The sequence below is a fragment of the Emys orbicularis genome, chromosome 2, assembly GCF_028017835.1.
Source record: "Emys orbicularis isolate rEmyOrb1 chromosome 2, rEmyOrb1.hap1, whole genome shotgun sequence".
In the NCBI taxonomy this organism is placed as follows: Eukaryota; Metazoa; Chordata; order Testudines; family Emydidae; genus Emys; species Emys orbicularis.
In genome coordinates, this window is record NC_088684.1 from 195,608,733 (window position 1) to 195,633,644 (window position 24,912).

The 24,912-nt window shown below is 44.7% G+C and overlaps 1 protein-coding gene across 5 annotated transcripts in view; it reads left to right on the top strand.

Moving 5' to 3' along the window:
- The first annotated feature begins 482 nt into the window (after positions 1–482).
- Positions 483–24,912, top strand: part of EZH2 (enhancer of zeste 2 polycomb repressive complex 2 subunit) — a 48,700-nt gene continuing 24,270 nt past the window's right edge. For 2 of the 5 annotated variants that reach the window (XM_065398044.1, XM_065398046.1), the window contains exons 1-7: positions 483–599; positions 3,006–3,107; positions 9,119–9,235; positions 11,698–11,818; positions 13,521–13,664; positions 17,544–17,646; positions 18,774–18,937. In XM_065398044.1, the coding sequence (XP_065254116.1) occupies positions 483–599; positions 3,006–3,107; positions 9,119–9,235; positions 11,698–11,818; positions 13,521–13,664; positions 17,544–17,646; positions 18,774–18,937 (868 nt within the window). Of the gene's footprint in view, positions 600–3,005; positions 3,135–9,118; positions 9,236–11,697; positions 11,819–13,520; positions 13,665–17,543; positions 17,647–18,773; positions 18,950–24,912 lie in introns of all 5 variants that reach the window. The other 3 variants (XM_065398042.1, XM_065398043.1, XM_065398045.1) reach the window with 3 other exon arrangements.

The following is a 24,912-nucleotide window of genomic DNA, read 5'->3' on the forward strand; positions in this document are numbered from 1 at the left end:
CAGACTCCTTGTTGTTTTTGTAGATACAGACTAACACGGCTACCCCCTGATACTTTATAACTAGACAGTTTAACTTCCCAATACTTTAGTTACTTCATAGTGTGAAGCATTTCTCAGCATCTGAACTTTTCCATTGGCTTCCTGAGTAAGGGCTTGATCCTGCAAGGTGCTGAGCAGGGTGGCAGTTAAGCATGTGCTTAACTGTAAGCACATGAGTAATCCCATTGACTTCCAGTGCAATTGCTCCCATGCTTAAAATTAAGAACATGCTTAACTGCTTTGCTGGATTAGGGCCAGGCTGTTCAGCACCTTACAGGATCAAGTCCTGGAAAGTTAACTTTTTTCGGTAAATGTCTGATTTTTCTTTAACCCATTGTCCATCTATCTGCTCAGTCACTGTAAAATGATCTATAAGACACTATCCTATCTATTGTGGCTAGGTCAGTGAATCTTAACATGATATTGTTGATTACAGGATAATCATGGGTCAGACCGGAAAGAAATCTGAAAAGGGACCAATTTGTTGGCGGAAGCGTGTAAAATCAGAATACATGCGACTGAGGCAGCTCAAGAGGTTCCGCCGGGCAGATGAAGTTAAGGTATGTCACCTGTACCTCCTTCATGAAAATCTTATATGGTAGGCATTGGAATGGATTTTCTTCTGAAATATAAATTAGAATTGAAATCTTGCACTTAACAAAATATATTTTATGTATATATTTGTTGGAAAATATGATTTTTCTGAAGGATAAGATATAAATACTCATTTTTTTAAAATAAAAGGTGTTGCACATCTCAATATTAATACAATTTTTGGCACTTAATAGTTAATGTCTAATTAGAATTATGAATTTGTAGGCAGGCATTTACACAATACATTCGGTTACACATTTAATTCAGTCAGGATATGCTAAAGATCAGTATTCATTTATGCTTGAAAAATCCTTGCAGTTTTTAGGGAAGTTGATTCTGTGGAGAGTGGCCATATCCTCCCTGTCCTGCAGCACCATCATGAAACCCTAGATCTCCAAACATTCAGAAATGGCGTGCATGTAGGAGGAGGAAGGAGGGATAATACAGTCAGTCTCAGTACCTCTCCACAGACAATATTGAGTCAGCTCTTCCACCACGCCCCTTCAACCCCATTTTTGTTTAATTCCTTTAATGTAGGGGGGAAAACAGTAGAGATGGGTTGGCCTTTTTATTTCCACTTTCCCATAATTCAGAAATCACTGACTATACTTTCTCACCTTTAAAAATATAAAGTCATATCATGGCTGAGATCAAACCTGAGTAACTTAAAATTGAGTTATTGAGAACGGAAGCATTAGATCATGAAGCATAGTGTTGGTAATATAGGCTATGTGTAAAAATTGTAATCTTTACAATAAAAGTGACACTAGGATCCTTAAGTCTGTTTGCCTTTTATATCATATGCATTAATGTCAAGGATTTTTGTGACTTTATATATAAATCAATCCACCTGGAAACTATGAAATATGTTTATCTGTGATTTGTATTGTTTAATCATGGAAATACAGGACCCCTCTTTTGGCCGGTGAACATGGCTACTTTAAAGAAAAATAACTGTTCCATAATTCTATATTTAAATATTTAAGAGGAAAAATACTTTTCAAAACAGGTAGAAATGCTGAAAATTATTTTTCTAGTAAAATTTTTGTTCATTTTATGTATTATCATGGTGCTGCTTTAAGTGCAGTTAGTGTTTTCAAAGATGTATGCTTTCTTAATAAAATTAGGGTGACCAGATCACAGAAATGAAATATCGGGGGGGCGGAGGGGAAAAAAAAAGCCGTTTTGCAGGGGCCGGGGAAATTAGCAGGCCCGGGCCGCACCGCGGCCGCGCGCGCTGCCCTCCCCGCAGCCCCGGGCACATGCGGCGCGCCCCGCCGGGAAGGAGCCACTGGAGCGCAGCCAAGCAGGAAAGGTGCGGGGCTCCGGACCCGGCAGCGGCGGGGGAGAGCGGCTCATGTAAAGTTTATCGGCTCGGGGGGGACCCCGGCCGGCTCCTCGCCCCTGTAGGGGGGTAGCGTCCCCGCCCCGCGCCAGCATGTACTGCAGGCCAGGTAAGAAGCTGAGTTTCCCCCCTCCCCCTGGCTCTTCAGCTGAGCGGCATTCCTCCTCCCTCCCAGGCTTGCAACTGTAATGGGGCGCAAGCCTGGAGGGAGGGGGTGGTGACGCGGCTTCCAGTTCCTGGAGCTGCTGGTGAGTACGAGCTCTGGCACTGGGCGGGCAAGGGGGCTGCTCCCCCAGGAGGGAGGGGGGTGGGGCTTAGCTGAGGAGCCAGGACGTAGGGGGAGAGGGGGACTCGGCTCCTTACCTGGCCTGCGGCAGTCGGCGACACATGCTGAAGAGGGGCGTGGGGCGGGGACACTACCCCCCCTACAGGGGCGAGGAGCCGGCCGGGGTCCCCCTCGAGCCAATAAACTTTACATGGCCCGCTCGCACGGCCCCGAGCCGCTCTCCCCCGCCGCTGCCGGGGTCCGGAGCCCCCCCGTCTCCCTCCTGGGGGAGCAGCCCCCTTGCCAGCCCCCCTTGCCCGCCCGGTGCCGGAGCTCGTACTGACGACTCACCAGCTCCAGGAACTGGAAGCCGTGCCACCACCACCCCCTCCCTCCAGGCTTGCGCCGCCATTACAGCTGCAAGCCTGGGAGGGAGGAGGAATGCCACGTGCTTGGGGAAGAGGCGGGGCCAGGGCGGGGATTTGGGGAGGGATCCAATAGGGGAAGGAGGGGGGCGGAGTCGGGGCGGGGGGGAGCGAGAGTCCCTCCGGGAGGGCAAAATTGCTTGTTTGTCCAGTGTCCCGACCGCACATGGGTCGGGACGCGGGACAAACAAGCAAATATCGGGACAGTCCCGATAAAATCGGGACGTCTGGTCACCCTAAATAAAATAGACCTGATAGTACTTGAAGAGGTTATTAAATGAATTTTGACTCCTTTCTTAATTTGCCTGCAACATTCACAATTCTCTTTCATTCTTAGAGTATGTTTAATTCTAATCGTCAGAAGATACTGGAAAGAACAGAAATCTTAAATCAAGAATGGAAACAACGTAGGATACAGCCTGTACACATCATGACTTCTGTGAGCTCATTGCGTGGGACCAGGGAGGTTGGTTAACGTGTTGTGGTAATTCTAGTTACAAAGTTGTCAGCACATTTTGGTTTTACTGGTGAAAAATTGGCTGGTAGATCATGTGTTAGCCACTAATGTTCTCTTTTTATATGAAGCCCAAGCACCTTTCTAGGAATTATTGATTATTACTCCTATCAGCTGCTTGCTGGGAAGAAATCAATAAAATGCTACTTAGTTAAGATCCTAACGTGCACAAAATTAAGTCTTTTTGCAGCAGAAAATGCTTAGGTCACACATTACCATCCTTTAATCAGGCCTTGTTTCATGGGAACTTGGGATCTGATCTACCTGTCACTAACGTCAATGGAAAAACTTCTGTTGCCTTAAATGGCAGCTGGATCAGGCCCTCACTTCATAAAAGAACGTGCATGAAAATAGTGAAGATTAGTTTGCATAGGCCTCGCTTATACTAGAAAAGTTGCACTGGCTTAACTAAGTAGGTTGAAAATGGATGTAGTTTAAACTGGGGAAAGTAACTGAAATACTTTCCTCATTTCTAAATGGACAATCTACCCTAAATTCTCAATTACTGAGGGACAATCTTCACTCATTGATGTATGTGCTTTTCACAACCAACTCTCTATGTAACTTTTCGTTTCGTGAGTGATGTACCCGAATACTTGGATGCTAATATCTAAACCAGGGGCGGGCAAACTTTTTGGCCCGAGGGCTGCATCGGGTTTCGTAAATTGTATGGAGGGCCGGTTAGGGGAGGGGGTCGTGGCCCGGCCCCCACCTCCTGTCTTTCCCTCCCGCCCCCCAAACTCCTGCCCCATCCACACATACCCCGTTCCCTCCCGGGACCCCTGCCCCATCCCGGGACCCCTGCCCCATCCAACCACCCCTTTTCCATGTCCCCTGATTGCCTCCGGAGCCCCTGCCCCCTGCTGCCCCATCCAACCCCCCCCCCCCCCGACTGCACCTCCCCCCCCCCGGACTCCTGCCCCCATTCAACCCCCTGTTCCCTCCCCGCCCCCTATCCACACCCCCCGCCCCCTGACCACCACCCCGAATTCCCCTGCCCTCTATCCAACCCCCCCGCTCCGTGCCCCCTTACCGCACTGCCTGGAGCACCAGTGGCTGGCGGCGCTGGAGCTGGGCCACGCCGCCGCCATACCACACAGCTCAGAGCACCGAGTCAGGTCGAGCTCTGCAGCTGCACTGCCCCGGGAGCTCACAGCCCTGCCGCCCAGTGCATTGCGCTGGCGGCAGAGCGAGCGAGCTGAGGCTGCGGGGGAGGGGGGATAGCAGGGGAGGGGCTGGGGGCGTGCCTCCCGGGCCAGGTGCTCGGGGCCGGGCAGGTCGGTCCCACGGGCTGGATGTGGCCCGCGGGCTGTAGTTCGCCCACCTCTGATCTAAACTGTATTCTTAAATTTACTCACCAAGGGCAGGTCTACACTAACCCCCCAATTCGAACTAAGGTACGCAACTTCAGCTACGTGAATAACGTAGCTGAAGTTCGAAGTACCTTAGTTCGAACTTACCTCGGTCCAGACGCGGCAGGCAGGCTCCCCCGTCGACTCCGCGGTACTCCTCTCGCCGAGCAGGAGTACCGCAGTCGACGGCGAGCACTTCCGGGTTCGACTTATCGCGTCCAGACAAGACGCGATAAGTCGAACCCAGAAGTTCGATCGCTCGCCGCCGAACTACCGGGTAAGTGTAGACCTACCCTAAATTTGGGATACTGCTGATTATGTACTATATGTATCTTATGACTTTAAAAACAAACTTTGTATTTGTGGATAATTTAAGCACTATACCCAGATATACAGACACTCTTGTCTCAGCTTGTGAATTATATAATTTTAACATTAGCTTTAATAAATTTTTTAAATCTGTTCTTAAACTGGTGCAAAACCCTAATGTCCGCAAACTTAAGCTAGTTTAGCTTCCATAGGTAGATTGACTTTTTGATGTGAAATGATCTGATGACAAGGAAAGTGTCTTCCTACTCATCAAATTGAGAAGGGCTTGCCGTAAATAGAAAGTGAATTTAATTGACAAATCTTCTGTGTTTTGGGAGGGGGATTACTTTTTATGAAGGGGCAAAAAATAACAGAAAATCTGAAATTTTTAAAAGGGAACTTTTATACAATTAGTACTTTTAGCCATAAATATATGTATCTTCCATTTGTCTTCTTTTTGAAACTATTTCCAGCCCATGTGTCTTAGTGTTCCTTCTCCTCTCTTATGAAAGTAGTCCTGCAAGCAAAAATGGAAAACAGATGACTGGCTCCAGTCCTACAAAACAATGCCCACAGGGAAAGTTACACTGAAGTCAGTGGGGCTCCATACGTGCATGGGCTACACCCACATACATACAGGATGAGAGCTTTTGATAGTATTTGACAGTAGTTTTAACAAGTGCTGAAAACAAAAATTGTTGTAAGGGTCATGCATCAATTTTTTCAGTTCTTTGGAGGAAAAGAGCCAAATTTCACCTTCAGAGTTATGATTTGGATATATCAGATTTTGACTTGCTAGCTTGAATTGCCTTCTTGATCGAAGGGGAATTTTATGTTAATTTCCTGTCTGAATCAATGAATTGATTATTGCATTCTAATCCAGTTTGTCTCAGAAAGCACTCTCAGAAGAACTCTACTCTCAATACTTGATTTAAAAATTGCCATAATTTATAATAGGAGGATTAAGACAGTTTATAAAAATGTATCTGAATCCTTTTAAAATAATTTTAAATATTTATTTTTGTCTCAAATACATTGGCTGGAGACTTGATATCTTGTGTGCAGTTTTCATGAGGGTGACACACTCAGTGTGGGTTGCAAGTATTATAGGTGACACTCCTCTGTTTCTGTGGAGCCACAGACCTTGGTTTTCAGTTGCCTCCAGTGACTCACTAGACTATTGAGTGGCATTGACCAGAGCCACTCCCATGAATGTAATTTCTTTATTTAATGATTATTGAACAGAGTTCAAAAGCAGGCAGAGTATCACACAGGATCATAAATGGGATTTAAAATATTGACTTTGTTCTTAACTTTGCATAAACATAATGTTGCCTTGAGATTTTTAGTTATATTCTCTTTTTTTTTTAAAGGACAAAATCATTTTTATAATTTTGCGTACTTTCTAGACTTAAATGATGGCATGAAAAAATTGCTAGAGAGCTACTAGTCAAAGAATTAAATCTAAATCAAATTTCTAAGGACACCAACTAGCCAGGGACTGATACAACAGATAGTCTTCCAAGTTAAGGTGTCTTTGGAAATTTGAAGCCTACTTTGCTGGCTTTTGGAAGAAAGCTTTCTGTCTCCCCTTCCTCTAATCTTCCTCGGTACTCTGATGGGAATAGAGGTCCACTACTTTACCCCTAAAGCAGCATAAAGGCTTCTGAAAAGCATATGGTGAAACTGATCAGTGTCTTGTTAATTTCACATTGCTCCTGACTGTCAAAGCAGTACAGGAACAAAGGTACTGCAGCTGTCTGTCTGCGTACCCAGGTGGAGTAGTTTGCACACTGTAACATTCTCTTAATGTGTTTAATATGAATAAAGTTGTGAAGTCAAATACTCAAGAGTTGGAGAAATGCCAGAAGTAAAATTTTCCATACAAGCTTCATTTGGTTCCTTTTTGTGTATGCATTATGATATAGTCTTTACTTACATGATCCCATACTATTTTTTCCACACAGAACCCCTGCCTCATTCAGTGTATGGGACAGACTTGCTCTGAGGATGAACTGAGGTTGTGTAATGAAGGAGAAGGCTGTTGTCTGTTGTCTATCTCACTTGTTGCAGAAGTTGCAAGGTGTATACTGACAGAGACAGGGATGTGCAGGAAGAGAGAGGATGGTTTCATGGTTCAAGCGGTTGAATGCCGCCGCTCTGAATTCTGTCCCTGCCTGTGCTGCAAAGTTCCTGTGTGGTGCCACATTTTCTGGATACCCAGCTTGAGATCCTGGGGCTTGATTTACAGAATTGCTGAGCACTTGCAGCTGCAACTAAAGCCAGTTGGTGTTTTTGGTTTTTTAATATTATTATAGATACTATAGTGATGAGTGCTGTAGAAAAGCCTATGAAGAAATTAATAACGCTGTTTTCAGAGCAGTGTTTGAATAGTGTGCAGTAAATAAGGCATGTGGCCACACATTAAACAATGAAGATAAAACCAAAATATTGAATAGTTATCCATTGAAGGAGAATCGTCCGTCCTATGCACTGAATAAGGCAGGTGTCCTGTGGAAAAAAAATGATAGTTTTAAGTAAAAATGGTATAATACATATGTACAAGAGCACTGAATTAAGATTGTATGGACAATCTTAATTCTTGCATTTCCTAACTCTTGACTGCTTGACTTTGTAACCTTAATATTATTTTTAAACATAGTTATTTTATGTGTGATTTTATACAATGTGGGACCTTTTATGTATTGTACATGTCATACAGTGACAACAAAGGAATCTCTTCCCTCCCATCCTTGCTGCACATCAGCTTGTGGCTCCAAACCAAGGAGGTGTTGGAGGTTCTCAATGAAACTTTTTTTTTTTTTTTTTTTAAGTATTTAACATGGGCACAACAATGTGTTTTTCCCTAAATGTGTTCTGAGAAATTGCTGAATTGTTTGAGCTGAAACTAAAAAACAAAACAATAACAACTAGTCAGCCAGGCAGATACTTGGCATGTAACCATTCAGGCTGAATTTTTTAAGTTTGGTAAAGTTATAAGCAACTCTAAACAGGGTTCCCAAAGGCAAAGTGTTGAGCAGCCTTAAGTATAGGCACTGTTACCACCTCTGCCTATAATTGGGAGGGTTACCATTGCAAGTATAAGGGCTAGAAACTTTAAAAATAGAACCTACAGAAACTGGTTGTGTAGGTGCCCCCAGTTATAAGAGCTAGTGGATTTTTCAAGCCCTGGGTTAGAATGTTTATGTATTATTCTAGGACAGTGGTCCCCAACCTTTTCTGCCAAGGACCGTGGCCGCTGGACAAGCAGCCGCCGAAATGCCGCCATGAAGAAGCAGCGTCAAGAGGCGTTGCCGCCGAAATTCGGCGGCATTTCGGCGGTAGTGCTTCTTGACGTTGCCGCTTCTCGGCGACATTTCAGCAGCTGCTTTTCGGGTGGCCAGTAGGCGGACGCACATGGATGCCCCGGCGGGTGCCATGGCGCCCGCGGGCACCACGTTGGGGACCCCTGTTCTAGGACTAACCAATTGTTTCATTTTTAAAACCATTTCTCATTTCACATTTTGAATGTTCTGTCCTCTCTCACCCTTTTTGTGATTTCTCTTCCTTCCTGTTCTAGGTCTGCAAAAAAGTGAATCGTAAAAGAGTGTCCTATTGAAAGCACTGTTTGACAGTTCAGAGTTCAGTATTGGAGTAAATTTCACTTTACTGTTGTCCTGCACACAGTATACATGGTCAAAGATTTTGGGATAGGATAGGAATACAGTGGAGGTCAAGACTTACAGACAAGTTGAAGTGATAACTTGTTGAAGTAGACTTTCTGGTATTAAAGGATCAACATATTAATATTTCTAAAAAGAAATTCTTTCTTGATCTCAGTGGTGCATTAATGTGAAGCCTGGAGGAATTCTTCTTTGTCTCCCCGACATCTACTTAATACACTGTAAACACCAGATAAGACAGTTTATCATCAAGTACTAAATCTGTTTTAGATACCAGAAAAACATCATTGCATTTGGTTAAGTAGGCTGAGTGTAATGGTACATGAGAGCATGGATATCATTGTATGGGATAGTAAACAAAGAACACCATGCTATGGAAACTATTAACAAATATTCTGCAAACAAAATAATTTGTGTCTCTTGCTTATTAAACCTATTCCTAATGCTACCACCTAAAAATTGATGCATTTTTCCAAAGACAGACTTACCTAATTCTGATACGGCTTAAATTTGATAAATTGAAACATCCTTTTGTATTTTGTTATCAAAATTGCTACCAGGAGAGAAGTGTAATTTCTACCTCTCGTTTCAGTGCTCTGTTACCAGTGACTTAGATTTTCCAAAACAAGTCATCCCGCTCAAGACTCTGAATGCTGTTGCTTCAGTGCCCATAATGTATTCTTGGTCTCCCCTTCAGCAAAATTTTATGGTAAGTGTCACATTTTCAGGTTAACTGCACCTGTATTCCTGCACCTGTAGTCCACTCCAGGAATGCCACTCAGGTCTGCCCTGTCTCCTATGTCTTGGTAGGAACCTTTCTCCCACTCCCTTCTGACTGGGTTTTTATGACTACACAGACCGCTGCCATCCACTGTGATATCTCCAGCAAGCCAGTCTGGTTAAAGGCCAGCTCCTGCATTGCTTTCTTTCAGATGACAATTGATAGTGTTTTTCCCAGTATCCATACAGCTCTTCTAAGCAAGCATATTTATTCATAGGGCAAAAGCATTACAGAGAAAACAGAGATTTAAACCCACATTAAATGTACCAGAAACCACCGAGCTTCCATATGGGGAGTCTGATATGCCAACATTCCTTCTAACCCTTTAGCAAGGGTTGGGGCCTCCCTTTGGACAGAGAGTGATGTCCATCTGCTGAATCAAAATGAAGGCCATGAGCCAGTTCAAGCTCATCCTTTTTATATCAGAAGCCTTTTCTCTCTTTCCCAGCCGCTGGCAAACCCAGCCTGATCCAGAATATGTAAAGTACCTGCATGGTTGGAACTTCTCTAGAGTTGGTTAGTCTCAGTGACTTACCATATTTTAGTTCCTGGAGGAGCTGTTAACCCTTCCCCCTGGAGTAAAATGCAATCATACATAAACCATTCGTACATTTAATATCGGTGTCTCCAAAGATGCTGCCTGGCGTTGCAACATCTGTTAAAGTAAGTTTAAAAAATAGAAGCTGTGTGCATTTGGGGAGATAAATTACAGTGTAAGTGGAAACCAATAAACTAGTATATCCAAAAGAATAGAAATCTATTCCATTTGTTCTAATATTTAGATCTATATAAAATATCTGAAATATTGCTTTCTGCACTGCTTTACATCAGTTTTCTTTTCTTGCTCTACCCAATTGCCTCTTTCATTTTTTTACCAGTTACTTCATAAACTTGAAAAACATATGAAAACAGGTTGAATATTAAAAAAGTGACTGGATGGCAGGTTTTTCTGAGCAGACAAAAGTTTTAGTACTGATTCATTTTTAGAAAGAGGACATTTTAAAGATATTTGTTATTTACACTTGGTGAGTGTTAATGCTCAAGCCGAGAGAGAGAGATAGCACTGGCTATAGATAGGGTTACCATATTTTAATTTAAAAAAAGGACACTCCACGGGGCCCCGCCCCCGCCCCAACTCCGCCCCTTCCCGGCCCCTGGCCCCGCACCGCCGGCCACTGCCCCTGGCCCCGCACCGCCGGCCCCTGGCCCCGCACCGCCGGCCCCCGGCCGAGCACCGCCGGCCCTTCCCTCCCTATTTTCCCGGACATGTCCGGCTTTGTGGGATTTCCTCCCAGACGGGGATTTGAGGCCCAAAAAGCCGGACATGTCCGGGAAAATCCAGACGTATGGTAACCCTACTCTAGACTTAACCTTTCTCACCTAAATCTTCCAGAGTTCCATAACGTGGGTATTGCAAAGTTAAGGATATTCCAGTCCTTGGCATCACCAGAATAGAAATCCTGATTATGTACAATGGCTTTGTATTTAGGACAGATGTCAGTTAAGGTCTAGATTTTGACCTAAGTCAAATTTGAACTAAGTTTTTAGAAATTAGGACTAATGCCTTGTGTGTCCAGAAGAAAGTCCTAATAAATTATTGATGATGATTGCATAATCTACTGTCAGTCTCCATTAAGTGATGTTAATTCTCTGAGAGCCAGGATTTATTGTATGATCTGACTACTTATATTATGAACAGACATGCAAATTACTTAGGGAACTGCACTTTTGACACTGTACATATAATCGGTCATCCTTTTTCATGTTAGTTTAGTGTGCTGAAGGCAACCATTTTTATTTAGAATAAAAAAATACAAAATATACAAATTACTATATGTGCCTCAAACTGACTGATCTTATTATTAGAAGTGATTTTTAACCCAAATAAAATCAGCAGCTAATCCACAAAAAAACTCAACCCACAATGAAATGTTTTTCTCAACAAAAACGAAACATCAACCCTCTATCACTGAAAGCCAAAATTAAAAGTCACACTTATCTTATTTAAATTAAATAATTGTAAAGGCATTATTATCGACAGATATTTAATCCATTTTAGACAAAGAGATTATCTGTTAACATAATGAGTATCCTGTTGAGGATAAGGGCTTGCCTACATGGGGGGGAAATTGATCAGAATAGTTATAGTGGAATAGCAATTTCACTATAGCTATGCATCAGTAGCTGCTCATGTGAGTATTCTATTTCAGAAAAAAAGTAACTTTATTTCAGAATGATTACGTGATTATATGGAATGCCACTTGTCCATTGCAGGTTTGGGACAGTCACACTGCTGAAATGGGTGCCTCGTCAAAATTTTTTCTCATGTGCTCCCTGAGAGAATTTCATTGCTTCTATTGTAATCATAAACCTTTCCACATCTCTTTTAGGTAGAGGATGAAACGGTTTTACATAACATTCCTTATATGGGAGATGAAGTGCTTGACCAGGATGGAACCTTTATTGAAGAACTGATCAAGAACTATGATGGAAAAGTACATGGAGACAGAGGTGAGTCCAACACACCATGTATATCAGTCATTTCTTCCTACCTAAACATGATTAACAGCTGCTTCTGTAGCAGTCAGCTTTATTATATAGTTTTATTTATAAGTTAAATATCAAAACTGAAGTATGATTCCTGAGGACTTACTATTTACTAATACTAATTACTGTTTAGTATTCTCCATCATCCCCCTATGCCATGTTGAATAGTGAGTATAACAATCTTACTTAGCTTTTGTACATGGATTAATATTTATGCAGTTGTTTGAAAATATAAACTAAATCCTCACACCAGTTCTGAGAGGTGAAATAGCGAGGTTAACTTTGTTGCCCAGAACATAGTTAATCATTGTAATAGCTGGGTTTGAGATTAGATAATTGGTGAAACATTTCAAGGAGAATCCAAACATACTCCTGTCCCTTTTGACAAGACTTCTGAATTGTAGGGCAAAAAAGCACAGCCAGATTGAGCCAAGAGATGGGGAGTTACACTCTTCGGCATTTCACTTGCCTTTACTGTGTATGATTGAATTCCTCTGGCATGCTTCCTAGGTGGGTGGTGTGGATGACTGGGGAGAGGATAGCAGTGAACTACCAACAACCTCTCTCCTCATTGCCAGTATGGCACAAAGTGACCAGTACCCCAGCCAGCTCAGTCCCCTGTATCTTATAGAAAGTGTGATATTACTAGAGCTTTATTTTTCTATTCCTGTTTTCTGGTAGAAGGATTTATATTCCCTCTCTTGGCTGGCATAGAGGGATTTGGGAAAAATCCCTCAAAATTAACAGATAAGAAATTCTTGATTCTCATTCATCCTCCTGCTCAGCCCCTCCTGTCTTGTACTGAATTTACGGATTGTAATGTGCTGTGAGCACAGGATCTGATAACTCAGGGGTGGGCAAACTACGGCCCGGATCCAGCCCGCGGGATTACCACCCCCATGGCATCGCGGGCCCCACGCCGCTCCTGGAAGCGGCCGGCACCAACTCCCTGCAGCCCCGGGGGGGAGGGGCAGAGGGCTCTGTGCGCTGCCCTTGCCTGAAGGCACCGCCCCCTCAACTCCTATTGGCTGGGAACGGGGAACTGTGGCCAATGGGAGCTTTGGGAGAGGTACCTGCAGGCGAGGGCAGCGTGTGGAGCCCTCTGCCCCTCCTCCCCCAGGGGCTGCAGGGATGTGGTGCCGGCTGCTTCCAGGAGCAGCGCGGGGCCAGGGCAGGCAGGGAGCCTGTCTTAGCCCCGCTGCGCGCTGCTGCCACCCTGGAGCTGCTCCAGGTAAGTGGCGCTGGGTCGGAGCCCACACCCCGAACCCCAACCCCCGCTGCACCCCTCCTGCACCCCAACCTCCTGCCCTGAGCCCCCTGCTGCACCCCAGCCCCCTGCCCCGAGCCCCCTCGTACACCCTGCACCCCTCCTGCGCCCTGGCCCTGAGCCCCCTCATACACCATGCACCCCTCCTGCGCCCTTTCCCAGAGCCCCTTCCTGCACACCACACCCCCTCCTATACCTCACCCCTCTGCCCGAGCCCTACATTCATGGCCCTACATGCAATTTCCCCACCCAGATGTGGCCCTTGGGCCAAAAAGTTTGCCCACCCCTGTGATAACTAAACATATAGCCATAGTTGTTCATTTAAAAAAAACTGAAATATGGGGTAGAAATAAACACTTTTTTTTTTTTTTTTTGGCTTCCAATCTTGCTGAATTTCAGAATGCGGATTTATCAATGATGAGATATTTGTGGAGCTGGTAAATGCACTTGGTCAGTATAGTGATGATGAAGATGATGATGATGGAGATGACAATCCTGATGAGCAAGATGAAAAACAGAAAGACCGAGAAGGCAATAGAATGGGTATGTCAATCGAGTAGATTTAAAAAACCTTTATTATTGTAGCAGTTTTTCCTGTATTTATTTCCTCAATAAATGGAAGATGTTCAGATTTATATTTTTGTATTTATGCTCAGTGAAGTTAACAACATTATTTCTTCTAGTGATTGCACACATCCATTCCACTTCAGGTGTATGCATGTCTAGTGCACTGTTGAAAACTTTTCCCTCAGTGGTACGCACTGAGGCAGCATATGTGCATTCTGCTACCTTGTGCCACCTTGCAGTGGTATAAAAGGCAGAGCTGCCCCTGATTCCACTCAGTTCCTTCACTGCTCAGGATGGTTGTTGGAGTGTTATCTTGCTGTCGCAGGCTTTTCTTAAATTATCTATTTTGTATATAGTTGGTGCTGGTTTTAACCATAGTTCTGGTGTTAGGTTCTTTTAGTCATAAGTAGGGCCGTACCAATTTCATGGCTATGAAAAACATGTCACGGACCGTGAAAAATCAGCCCTCCCCTGTGAAATCTGATCTCCCATGCTGCTGGGAGCCTGGGGCTCCTAGCTGCTAGTCCAGCCACACGGGGGAGGGACAGGGTTTGTCCTTCCCCTGCATGGCTGCTCTTTGTGGTGAGATCAGATCTACCTCTAGAGGCAGCACAGAAATGAGGGTAGTACACCCTCACTTCTGCGCTGAAGCAACCCGGCTTCTGTCCCGCGGGGCCTTTCTCTCCTCTTCCCCTCCCCCCGAAGCGGCCTGCATGTCCCCGCAGCAGTTCCTCAGCTCTGCAGGGACATGCAGGCTGCTTCGGGGGGAGTTGTGCAGAGCCTGGTAGGGAGCCTGCCAGTCTTCTCGCTGCCGCTGGGAGTTCTAAGCAAGCATTTTGGTGTGTTTGTCAAGGACTGTTTCTCCTACTCCTTTACCACCAGGCTATCCCACTATCTAAGTGCTTGGTCTTGCATCACTACAGATCAGTGTGTCTTAAGCATGGTGGAATTGGGATACAAGCTTCAGTTTATTTCTGTCTTCCCATCGCACCACTTTCCCAATCTTTTTTTAGGGACCACTCTCACAAAGAACTTCTCCTTTAGAAGATGCAATCTCTCCTCTAGTTGGAAGCCATAGAGGAAGTTTCTCAGCAATTCAGAGGAAAGGGGTTTTATTCCCACTGTTTCCTGATCCCAAAAGGAGGTCTCAGACCATATTAGTCTTGTGACAACTGAACAGATATCTGAAGAAAATAGTTTTGCATTGTCATGCTGGCTTCCATTATCTGCTCCCTGGAGACTTGCATGCTGGCTTCGACTTAAAAGATGCAAATTTCCAAGTGGCAGTACATCAAAGCCAAAGGACGTTCCTCAGATTCCTGGTCAACCAATCTCGCTACCAGTTTGCAGTACTATCATTTGGCCTGTCTGCAGCTCCACATATTTTCAGAAAGTGCCTGCCAGTCGTGGCAGTGTTCCTGAGGAAATCAGGAGTTCAGGTGTTTTCCTACCTGGATGACTGGTTGGTGAGAGGCTGGTCCAAAGTTGTGGTGCTGTCCACTGTCTCTCCTACAATCCACCTTCAACACTCTAGGGTTGCTTAGCAACATGGAGAAGTCAATCCTGTCACCTATACAAAAGATGAAGTTTATAGGAGCTGTCTTGGACTCTCTGGAAGCCAAGGTCTTTCTTCCACAGATGAGATTCCAGACTCTGCTGTCCATTGCTTTAAATTTGAGTGCCCACTCTATGACAACAATACAAAATTGCCTCAGGCTTCTGGGGCATATGGCTTCATGCACTTATGTGGTTCATCTCAAAAGCTGCAAGGGTGGTTGTTATCGGTGCACTCTCCAGTTTGTCATCCATTAGACATAGTAGTTTGAGTACCCACACAAGTCTTGACCTCTAAACTAGTGGAAAAACCGTTCATGTGTGTATGGAGTGCCATTTGTTCCTCCACAGCTGGCTTTGACCCTAGTTATATACGCTTCTGCCCTTGGTTGGGGTTTCACCTCAGGTTCCTGGAGATGCAATATCAGAGAATTAAGGGCCATTCAGCTAACTTGTAAAGCCTTCCTTCCCCATATCAAGGAAAGAAATCTGCTCATACTTACAGACAACATAGTGGCCATGTTCTGTGTGAACAGGCAAGGACAAGCCCAGTTGTCTGCTATGCCAAGAGGCAGTGAGGATTTGGGATTTCTGTATCACCATCTCAGTCCACTTCAAAGCCTCTCACTTTCCTGGTGTCCAGGTTAAACTGGCAGACTGATTAAGCAGATCTTTCACCAGTCACCACAAGTGGTCTCTCTGCCCAGACATTGCCAGATTCATTTTCCAACCATGTGGGACTCCCCAAATAGACCTGCTTGAAACGAACGTCAACAGGAAGTGCCATCACACAGGTCACAGCCCAGAGTCCCTCAAAAGATGCTTTCCTGTTGCCCTGGATGGTCACGCTCCTGTATGCATTTCCTCCAGTTCCACTCCTGCCCAGAGTGTAGTTGAAAATCATTCAGGACCGTGCTTGAGTGATACTTCTAACTCCAGTATGGCCTTGGAAACATTGGTTTCCTACTCTGCTGATCCTCTCAGACAGCTCTGTTGACACTACCCTCAGGACCATGGTCATCTCCTCCACCCCAACCTGCAGGCCTTCATCTCACAGCCTGGATGCCCCATGGCTAATGCCTCAAGAGGAGGCTTGCTCAAAGGGAGTTCAATTATTTGCAGCAATTGCAGACATAATGAAGTGGCTTCCGCTCTGTTCTCAAAGAGTCTCATCCTGGATATCCCCCTATATATGCTTATGCTACGAATTGGACAGTGTAGCTCCACCACGCAGAGTATTAATACATTCAACAAAATCACATACAGCCTTTGCAACCGTTTTAGCTCGAGTGACTATCCTAGAAATTTGTAAAGCCTCAATGTGGTCTTCAGTCCATACTTTTGCCTCACACTAGGCCATCTCAGCAATCTAGAGATGATGCCAGATTTGCACATGTGGTCCTTTAGGCGTTGTTCAGATAGACTCCGATCCTACTCTGGCTTGACCTGCTCGAGTGTCACCTGAAGTGGAATGGGCATGTGCAGTCACTTGAAGAAATGGTTACTGATCTGTTCCATAACTGTTGTTTGAGACATGATGTACATATCATTCCATGACCCGTCCTCCTTCCCCCTGTATTGGATTCTGTCCAGTAAGAATGAAATGAGGGAGGTCAGCAGTGGTTCTGCCCTTTAAACCATCGCGCAGCAGCGGGCACATGCACCATCTCAATGGGCATCACTGACGGAAAAATCTCCAACAGCGTACTGGGCGCACACACGCCTGAAGTGGAATGGACATGTGCAGCACATCTTGAAGAACAAGAGTTATGGAACAGGTTAGAAATAGTTTCTTTCCTCAGCATTTCCCTATACCGGTCAGTCCCAGATTAGCATAGTGTGTTGCAAAATGTGGTGTTGCTAATCATAGACCACTGCCAACACAGGGAGATGGTCAACTCCTGCACTGTCGTTGAAGGATACAGTGGTGCAGTATTTTACTGAGGAAGACAGCACCATTCATCAAGCAGATACGTGAATGACTGCTGATGGCAAAATAACATAACTTATCATTTGTCCAGAAGAACCTGTTGGTAGGAAAAATCATTTTAAACTCCTTAATCTAACTTCTCTGTAATTATAAACCGAAAGCGTCAGATTTTTGAAGAACTAATTCTTTCTTTGCTTTGTAATTTAGGTTCTTGGTCAGCTTTTTTCATCCTTAAATATTGGTATAAACAGTAAATTTACAAGTAGATTAACATTTATAAAGTTACTGTGTGAAATACCAAAGGAGCACAATATTATTCAGAAAATATTTCCTATTAGTCTTCATATTTCTTTGTCTGCTTCTCTGTGCAGACAAAGAGAGCCATCCACCTCGGAAGTTTCCTTCTGACAAGATATTTGAAGCCATTTCCTCGATGTTTCCGGACAAGGGTACAGCAGAGGAATTGAAGGAGAAGTAAGATTTGATTTCTTAAGAGGTGTTGGTACACTGCATAATATGGTACTTGGATTTCTGTACTGTCTAGAAAAGAGCTACAGTGGAACCCCATTTATCTGATTTTATTGGGACCAGAGCCAGATAGGATAAACAAAAATTTGTATAATCCAGAGAATGGGTGGAGCTTGGCTCAGATAATACGGAGAGGTGGATAATGGAGTCTCAGATAAATTGGGTTCTACTGTATTAAAGTTTGTTGATGTTTTGAGTAGGATCTGACCACTCTAGCCCCAAGATTGGGAAGTTATGAATAAACTGACTACAGCTTTACTGTTTATGTAGGTGATACTTGAAGGGTGGCTGTTTCAGACATAAGGGAGGCAGTGTGGCCTAGTGGATAGACCACTGGACTGGGACTCAGGAGACCTGGTTCTTTTCCTGCCTTTGTCCCGGGCTACTGGGTGACCTTGGGTGAGAGCTGTCAAATTGGGATATGGTTACTGACCTTGTTTGTAAAGCATTTTGTGATCTACAAATGAAAAGTGCTATATAGAAGAGGTGGTGGTATTATTTATTATTGTTAGCCTTCGCTATAAGCAGCCAGAAATCACTTTTGTATGGGTATATATTGTCCTCTTAGTATGGTGAAGGAAAGAGGAAATGCTTTGTTGCAGTGATCTTTTGGGGAGGAGGAGGGCGAGGGGGCTGGTGGAGGAAAGCATTTGGGGAAAAAAACATTTTTGAAAAGTAAATACATCCCTTCCCTGTGATTCTCATTAATCCTGAGGCAGGGCGAGGGGGATAAGTACAGAGTTACTTAGTCATGCCTTTGAACGTAGCCTTTATTGATATACTTTACGTAATATTTGATTTAAGTAATTTGGCTTTTGACTTAAGCTATAGTATCACAGACCAAAGATAACTTAACTTCACGTTTTTGCCAAGATAAATATTGTAGAACAACTTTTTTTAGTAGGCAGTTTATTGTAAGTGTCTAGTGCCAGATTTTTCTTAGTTAAACCAGTAAGTCCAGAATAAATACATTAAAATCAGGAGTTACTTTGGATTTACAGTGGTGTTACAGCAAAACTTGACCCTTTCTGAATAGAATAAACAATGCCTTTTATTTACTTTTCTTTTTGAAGATACAAAGAACTCACAGAGCAGCAGCTGCCAGGAGCTCTTCCTCCTGAGTGCACACCAAACATAGATGGACCAAATGCAAAATCTGTTCAGAGGGAGCAGAGTCTGCACTCCTTTCATACGCTCTTCTGTAGGCGCTGTTTTAAATATGATTGCTTCTTACATCGTAAGTGCAATAGCCTTTTTGTAAATCTACATTTCATTTTATGAGACCTCAAGAAACTCTAAAGTAGCCACAGAGTACAATACAGAATAAGAAAAGAGAACAATAGATATGCTAAAATCTGCTAACAATAGACATGTTAACTTCCTTGTGGTGTGAAAATTGTAGTTTCTGATCTTTGAAATATTGGCTATATTATTTAGTGTAGTTTGATTTCATATTTGCATTTTTGAAGTTGATAGAGTGCCTGGCCTGTAGTGGTGTTTCCCTTTTACTTTAAAAAATAAATAAATAAAAAAAAATTGTTTCCCAATACTATTCCAAAATTATCATACTTATCTCTTTTTATCATAGGGAGATTGAAAACTGACCAGATGTGTGCTGGAGGGATTTGTTCTTTCCCTGTTGAGATTTTTTCGGTCCTTAGCAGGGGAAATGAATATCCGTGAACTGCTTTATTCTTTTATTCTCTTCTGAGAACACACCAGAGATTACTCCTAGCCCTCTTAGTCTTATGGAGTGGAATTATTTTTAGACAGTTGTGTCCTAGAAATCATTCAGAAAGGATGCCCTATTCAGTTATAATTCATATTGCCCATACCTTTTGAAGAAATCTTTTAACAAAGTGTTGAGAGACAGTCAGTTTCCATTTCCAAGTGGGAACAATAAAGGACTTCCCTGAGTACCATCAGAGGAATGGTTCTTTTATTTCCTCATCCTGAAGCCAAGAGCCCAGGATGTGTGAAGCAACTAGAGAATGAGTGCAAAGGATTTTGGACTGTCTGAATTTGACACTGAGGGGAGTACAATATACAATTACTTGTTAGTGAACTCAAGTAAAGAGACTCATTAACCAGTAGCTTCCAAATGAGAAATTGTCTTGAAGTGATGACCCACATGAGGGTGGTGAAATCATAAAGGATTAGACCAATAACTTCTAGTCTCAAGAATTTTTTTTCCTGAGCTGGGGAGTTAGAGAGAAAATTCCATTTCTATAAAATAAGATTTGCCTGACCTGATACCAAGAACATAATACACTGAAGCAGGAAATTCAGCAGATCCAGTGTCTCTTTCTGAGCCCATTATAGGCACTGAAAACATTAGCTCTGGACCTGCATGTCAAAGAACTGATAGACCAGAAATAAGCATTTCCAAACAGGAAGTCTGTGCTGAACAGGTTCATGAAAATACTATATCCATTATGCAGAGAAGACACACAGGTCTTCACTAAGAAGCCCACAAGTACATGTTGCCATTCAAGGATGGCTACTTCCTTGATGGAACGATAGACATTTGAGATGTTAAGGTACTCTGGATACCCATCTTCAAGGTAGAATAATCTAGCACAGTGCTTAGATGGCTGCAGAACCGTGCAAAACCCCTAAGGCTGAAGATGAACATTCAGAGCTATTGTGCTCTACGTTCTTTTAGATGCAGCAATGCAATTTGTGTATGATGCTACTTATATCTATAACAAAGGCAAAATCCATTGTAGTAAGGAAGCTGTGATCTGCCTGTATGGCCTAGCCCAGGGGTCGGCAACCTTTCAGAAGTGGTGTGCCGAATCTTCATTTATTCACTCTAATTTAAGGTTTCGCGTGCCAGTAATACATTTTAACGTTTTTTAGAAGGTCTCTCTCTGTCTATATTATATAACTAAACTATTGTCGTATGTAAAGTAAACATGGTTTTCAAAATGTTTAAGAAGCTTCATTTAAAATTAAATTAAAATGCTGAGCTTACGCCGCCAGCCCGCTCAGTCCGCTGCCGGCCTGGGGTTCCGTTCACCTAGGCCGGCATCAGGCTGAGTGGGACCGGCGGCCGGGACCCCGGCTGGCAAGGGGCCGGCAGCCAGAACCCGGGGCCGGCAGCGTGCTGAGCGGGGCTGGCGGCCGGGACCCCAGACTGGCAGTGGGCTGCTCAGCCCACTGCCGTCTGGGGTCCCGGCCCTGCCCACATAGAGTGGGTACCTACCTTCTCCCTGCTTCGAGCCCATTCTCTTCCTCTCTCTCTCTGCACTGAGCTGAGGGTGGGAGTGCACTGAGCACAGGGTTGGGGGTGAAGGAGCAGGCTGGGGGTTGGGGTGTAGGGTCTGGCCAGGAGCTAGAATGAGGGAGGGGGCTCAGGGTTGGGGCAGAAGGTTTGGGTGTGGAGTGCTTACCTGTGCAGCTCCCATTTGGTGTGAGAGGTGTAGGTGGGAATGGGGGGAGGAAGGGGGCGGTGCAGGAGCTCCCATTTGGTGCTCAGGGTGGGGGTGGGGATGTGGGGGATGCATGAGTCAGGGCATGGGGTGTGGGGGGCCTGAGTATGTGTGGGGGTGCAGGAGTCAGGGCAGAGGGCTGGGGGCATGTGAGGTGGGTGCAGGAGTCAGGGTGTGGGGGGGCTGGGGTCGTGGGGGGGTGCTGGAGTCAGGGCTGGGGTCGGGGGTGCTGGAGTCAGGGCAGGAGGCTGGAGGTGTGTGAGGAGGGGTGCAGGGGTCAGGGCAGGGGGCTGGAGGTGTGTGTGGGGGGGTGCAGGGGTCAGGGCAGAGGACTGGATGTGTGTGAGGGGGGTGCAGGGATCAGGCCAGGGGCTTAGGGGTGTGTGGGGGGTAGGGCAGGGAGCGAGGTGGGAGTTGGGACTCCTGGGCTCCGGGAAGGGGCTGGTGTCTGACGCTTGGAGGAGGAGTGCTGGGAGCGAGGACTCTGGATTCCTAGGTTTCCAGCTGGGCTCTAGTTGTTCGAGGGGATGGAGGGCAGACGGTCCTCACGGGCGCTGCAACTCCTGTGGGGCCGGGTCCCTCTTCCTGCCCTCGCCGGCGGGCCCGCTTCCGGAGCCGCTCAGACTCCGCGGACACCAGGTAGCGGTATGGACAAGCTAACCCGGAAACGCAACCTTCCACCGGAAGTGACAGAGGTCAGGAAAGCATGTGCAAATGCCGGCGGGAGGGGCGGAGAAGAGCGGGCCGGGCAGGATTTTTAATGGCACGCTGCTGCCTGCCGGGGTCCCGGCCGCCGGCCCCCCTCAGCCTGCTGCTGGCCTGGGTTCGGCAGTGGGCTGAGCAGGGCCAGCGGCCGGGACCCTGGCAGGTAGCAGCGTGCCATTAAAAATCGGCTTGCGTGCCGTCTTTGGCACGTGTGCCATAGGTTGCCGACCCTTGGCCAAGCCTTTAAAGAGCCACTTCTGTTTGGCAAAGAACTCTAGATACATGAAATCGGTTCCCCACACATCAAGCCTCAGAAATAGCAGTATTCCTTTCAGTCTAAACTTGACTAGGTGCTGGCTCCCCAGAGGAGGAGAGCTCAATGTAACACACTCACACTCACTGTAAAGACCATTCCTTTTGTCTCCACGGAGGTTGGAACAGCATTCCTCTTTGTTTGCCTTCAAGCAGATTGGCATGAAGATATGCTGACCCATGCAGTGTCAGATACCATAGTTGGTAGCCTTTGCCACTTCCTCAGTAGATCAGCCAACATGAGTTTGGATCTCCATTGTCTTTAAATGAGGCTATTCAATAGACATCAGTTCTGAACTGGGGAGCCATGGATCAGTATTCACATCCTACTCCCCATCAGTGCCCGGCCTGGGCCAGAGAAGCTAATGATCCAGCCATCAGACCAAATTCAGTGATGAATCCTGGACACATGCTACCCCAGGCACATTTTGCATATGCTAAGAAGTAGTAGTTGTTCTAAACCCAGATATCTTATCCGGTTCACTTGCTGCTGCCTCACAAAAAGGCAGAGCACCTAAAACACTTTGGCTCACCTATTGAAAATCTAGGGCATCATCCTGGTTTTCCCAGACCAAAGGGCCCATGTAGCACCCAGTATGGATCCATAAATTTCAGTTTCCAGAAAAATGCAACGTATACCCAATGTATGTTGCAAGTTTCCCTGAAGTCACTGATCCATTCAGTCAACTCAGAATAGCTTGTTACGTTATCAGTGATTTCTGTGCTTTTAAAATTTTCATCAGTCTCTTCTGTTTTTAAATTGTAAACAGTCATAAGGACATTCACCAAGGTGGTGATAGTACTTGTAGCAGCCTTGAAAGAAAAGCATATATTGAGATGATTGGCTGGCAAAATTGGGATAGGTGGGAATGGCATCCTATTAGTTTTCTGTGCACCTTCCTAGAGTGCTATTGTTGGATTGTTAATTGAACAAAGAGCCCCCTATTCTTATCTTAGCAGTTAGTCTGCTTCAGCTCAGAAGCTGGCAGAGTTTTCTTAGCATGGCACAGGCATGGCATATTTCAGTGTCAGATACATGTCTTCCTGTATGCTCTTAGTCATTGGCTGTAGAATTGCATGTACTGGGATCCATGGCAGTGAAAATGTAAGTGGTGCCTTAGCCCGCTTCTGTAGGGCAATGCGCAGTCCTTTCTGCTCTCCCACTGGGAACCAAAATGTAACATTTTTTTCAAATGTTGGCTGTGGCTCTCTTAGGTGGTGGTTGATAACATTAACTTGGGGAAAAGGCTGTAACCTGGGTCATTCCCATGGGAGAACTTTGAATATATCTGATCTATTGGAATGTAGTATTGTGCCCATCTTTCCAAATAACTGCTCAAAGCAAATGGGCTGCAAAGGGGGGAGGGGATGGGGGGGACATGGTTGATCAACTACCTCCATATGAGACGGGTGAGACTTCTGATACAGGCTTCCCAACTAGTCATTTTGAGTGCAGTGTGATGGCATAATCACAGTTGCCTACATAAATAGGCAGGGAGACAAAAAGATGGCCAAAGAACAGCACATGCTGTTGACGTGGAAAAAACACCCACTAGAACTGTCAGCTACTCTCCTAGCAGAGAATTGAAACAACATGAAAGACTAGCTAAGCAGACAACATATGTCTAGTGGAATGAAAAATCAGTCACAAGCTGTTCAGGGCAGTATGGGGAACAACATATCGATCTGATTAATACTAAAGCAACAGGATGTCTTGAGTATTTCAGAAGTTCAGAGAATAAATATGATATTCCCTATTCGGTTTTGAGGGAATAGATGTCTAAAAGTTGAATTTACCTTGGCATATAGGTATTCCTGCTCCGGCCCATGGTGAGGAAGGTACTACAAAAGATAGCCAGGCCCACAGAACACATTATCCTCATAATTGAGGAGTGGCCAAAATGACACTAGTTCACAGAATGGGTGAATCTGCAATTGTCATTTTGGCTTCCAGCAATAAATCTCCTCACATTAGACTTTGTCATCCACAGTGATCAAACTTGCTTCAAGGATATGGCATGGCTGTAAATAAACATCAGAATATCCTACAGTACCATTTTAATCTTGATAAATAATCTATCCCGTTGCAGTATGAGAATTTGGAAGGTAGTGTGGCAATATAGGTGTTATTCCTGTGCTGTGTAGGAAGTTCATATATCCTGGAATTTTGGCAGGACAGTTAGGACATGGGGATGAATGCTGGCTCACTGAAAGTTAATTCAGCAGGAACTGTAACCTTTCAGGTTCATGCAGATAATGTGCCATTGGGGGCTCATTGCATCACAGTTTTTTTTTTTTTTTTAAAAATAAAAAGACTGAAGAAATTGAGACTGGTAATCAAGCCATAATGAAAAGGTAATTTGGTCCTACCTGCTATCTACCAGCTTCCTTCCTACATAGTTTTTCATCAGGACAAGGTAGCACTTAAGATAGCGCCACATGTTTTTTTAATGAAGTTCCCCTCCTCTTTCCTTCAGAAGCAGGATGTATTTGCTACTTTCCTTGTCCTACCCCCAGTAACAACAAAGAAGCAAGATAGCATTGTTTGAATGGAACTAGAACTTTAAACATTTATCTGAAAAGCACCCAGAAATTCAGACTGTCTGAGACACCTTTCATTTTATATGAAGGCGTTAAAAAAGGACATCTAGCCAAATCTACCTTGTTGAATTGGGACTAAACAACTAATTGGCAAAGTTTACTTCAGTAGTGAGAAGATAGTGTTGGCAGCGTTTTAGGGTCCACTCAATATTAATGAGCT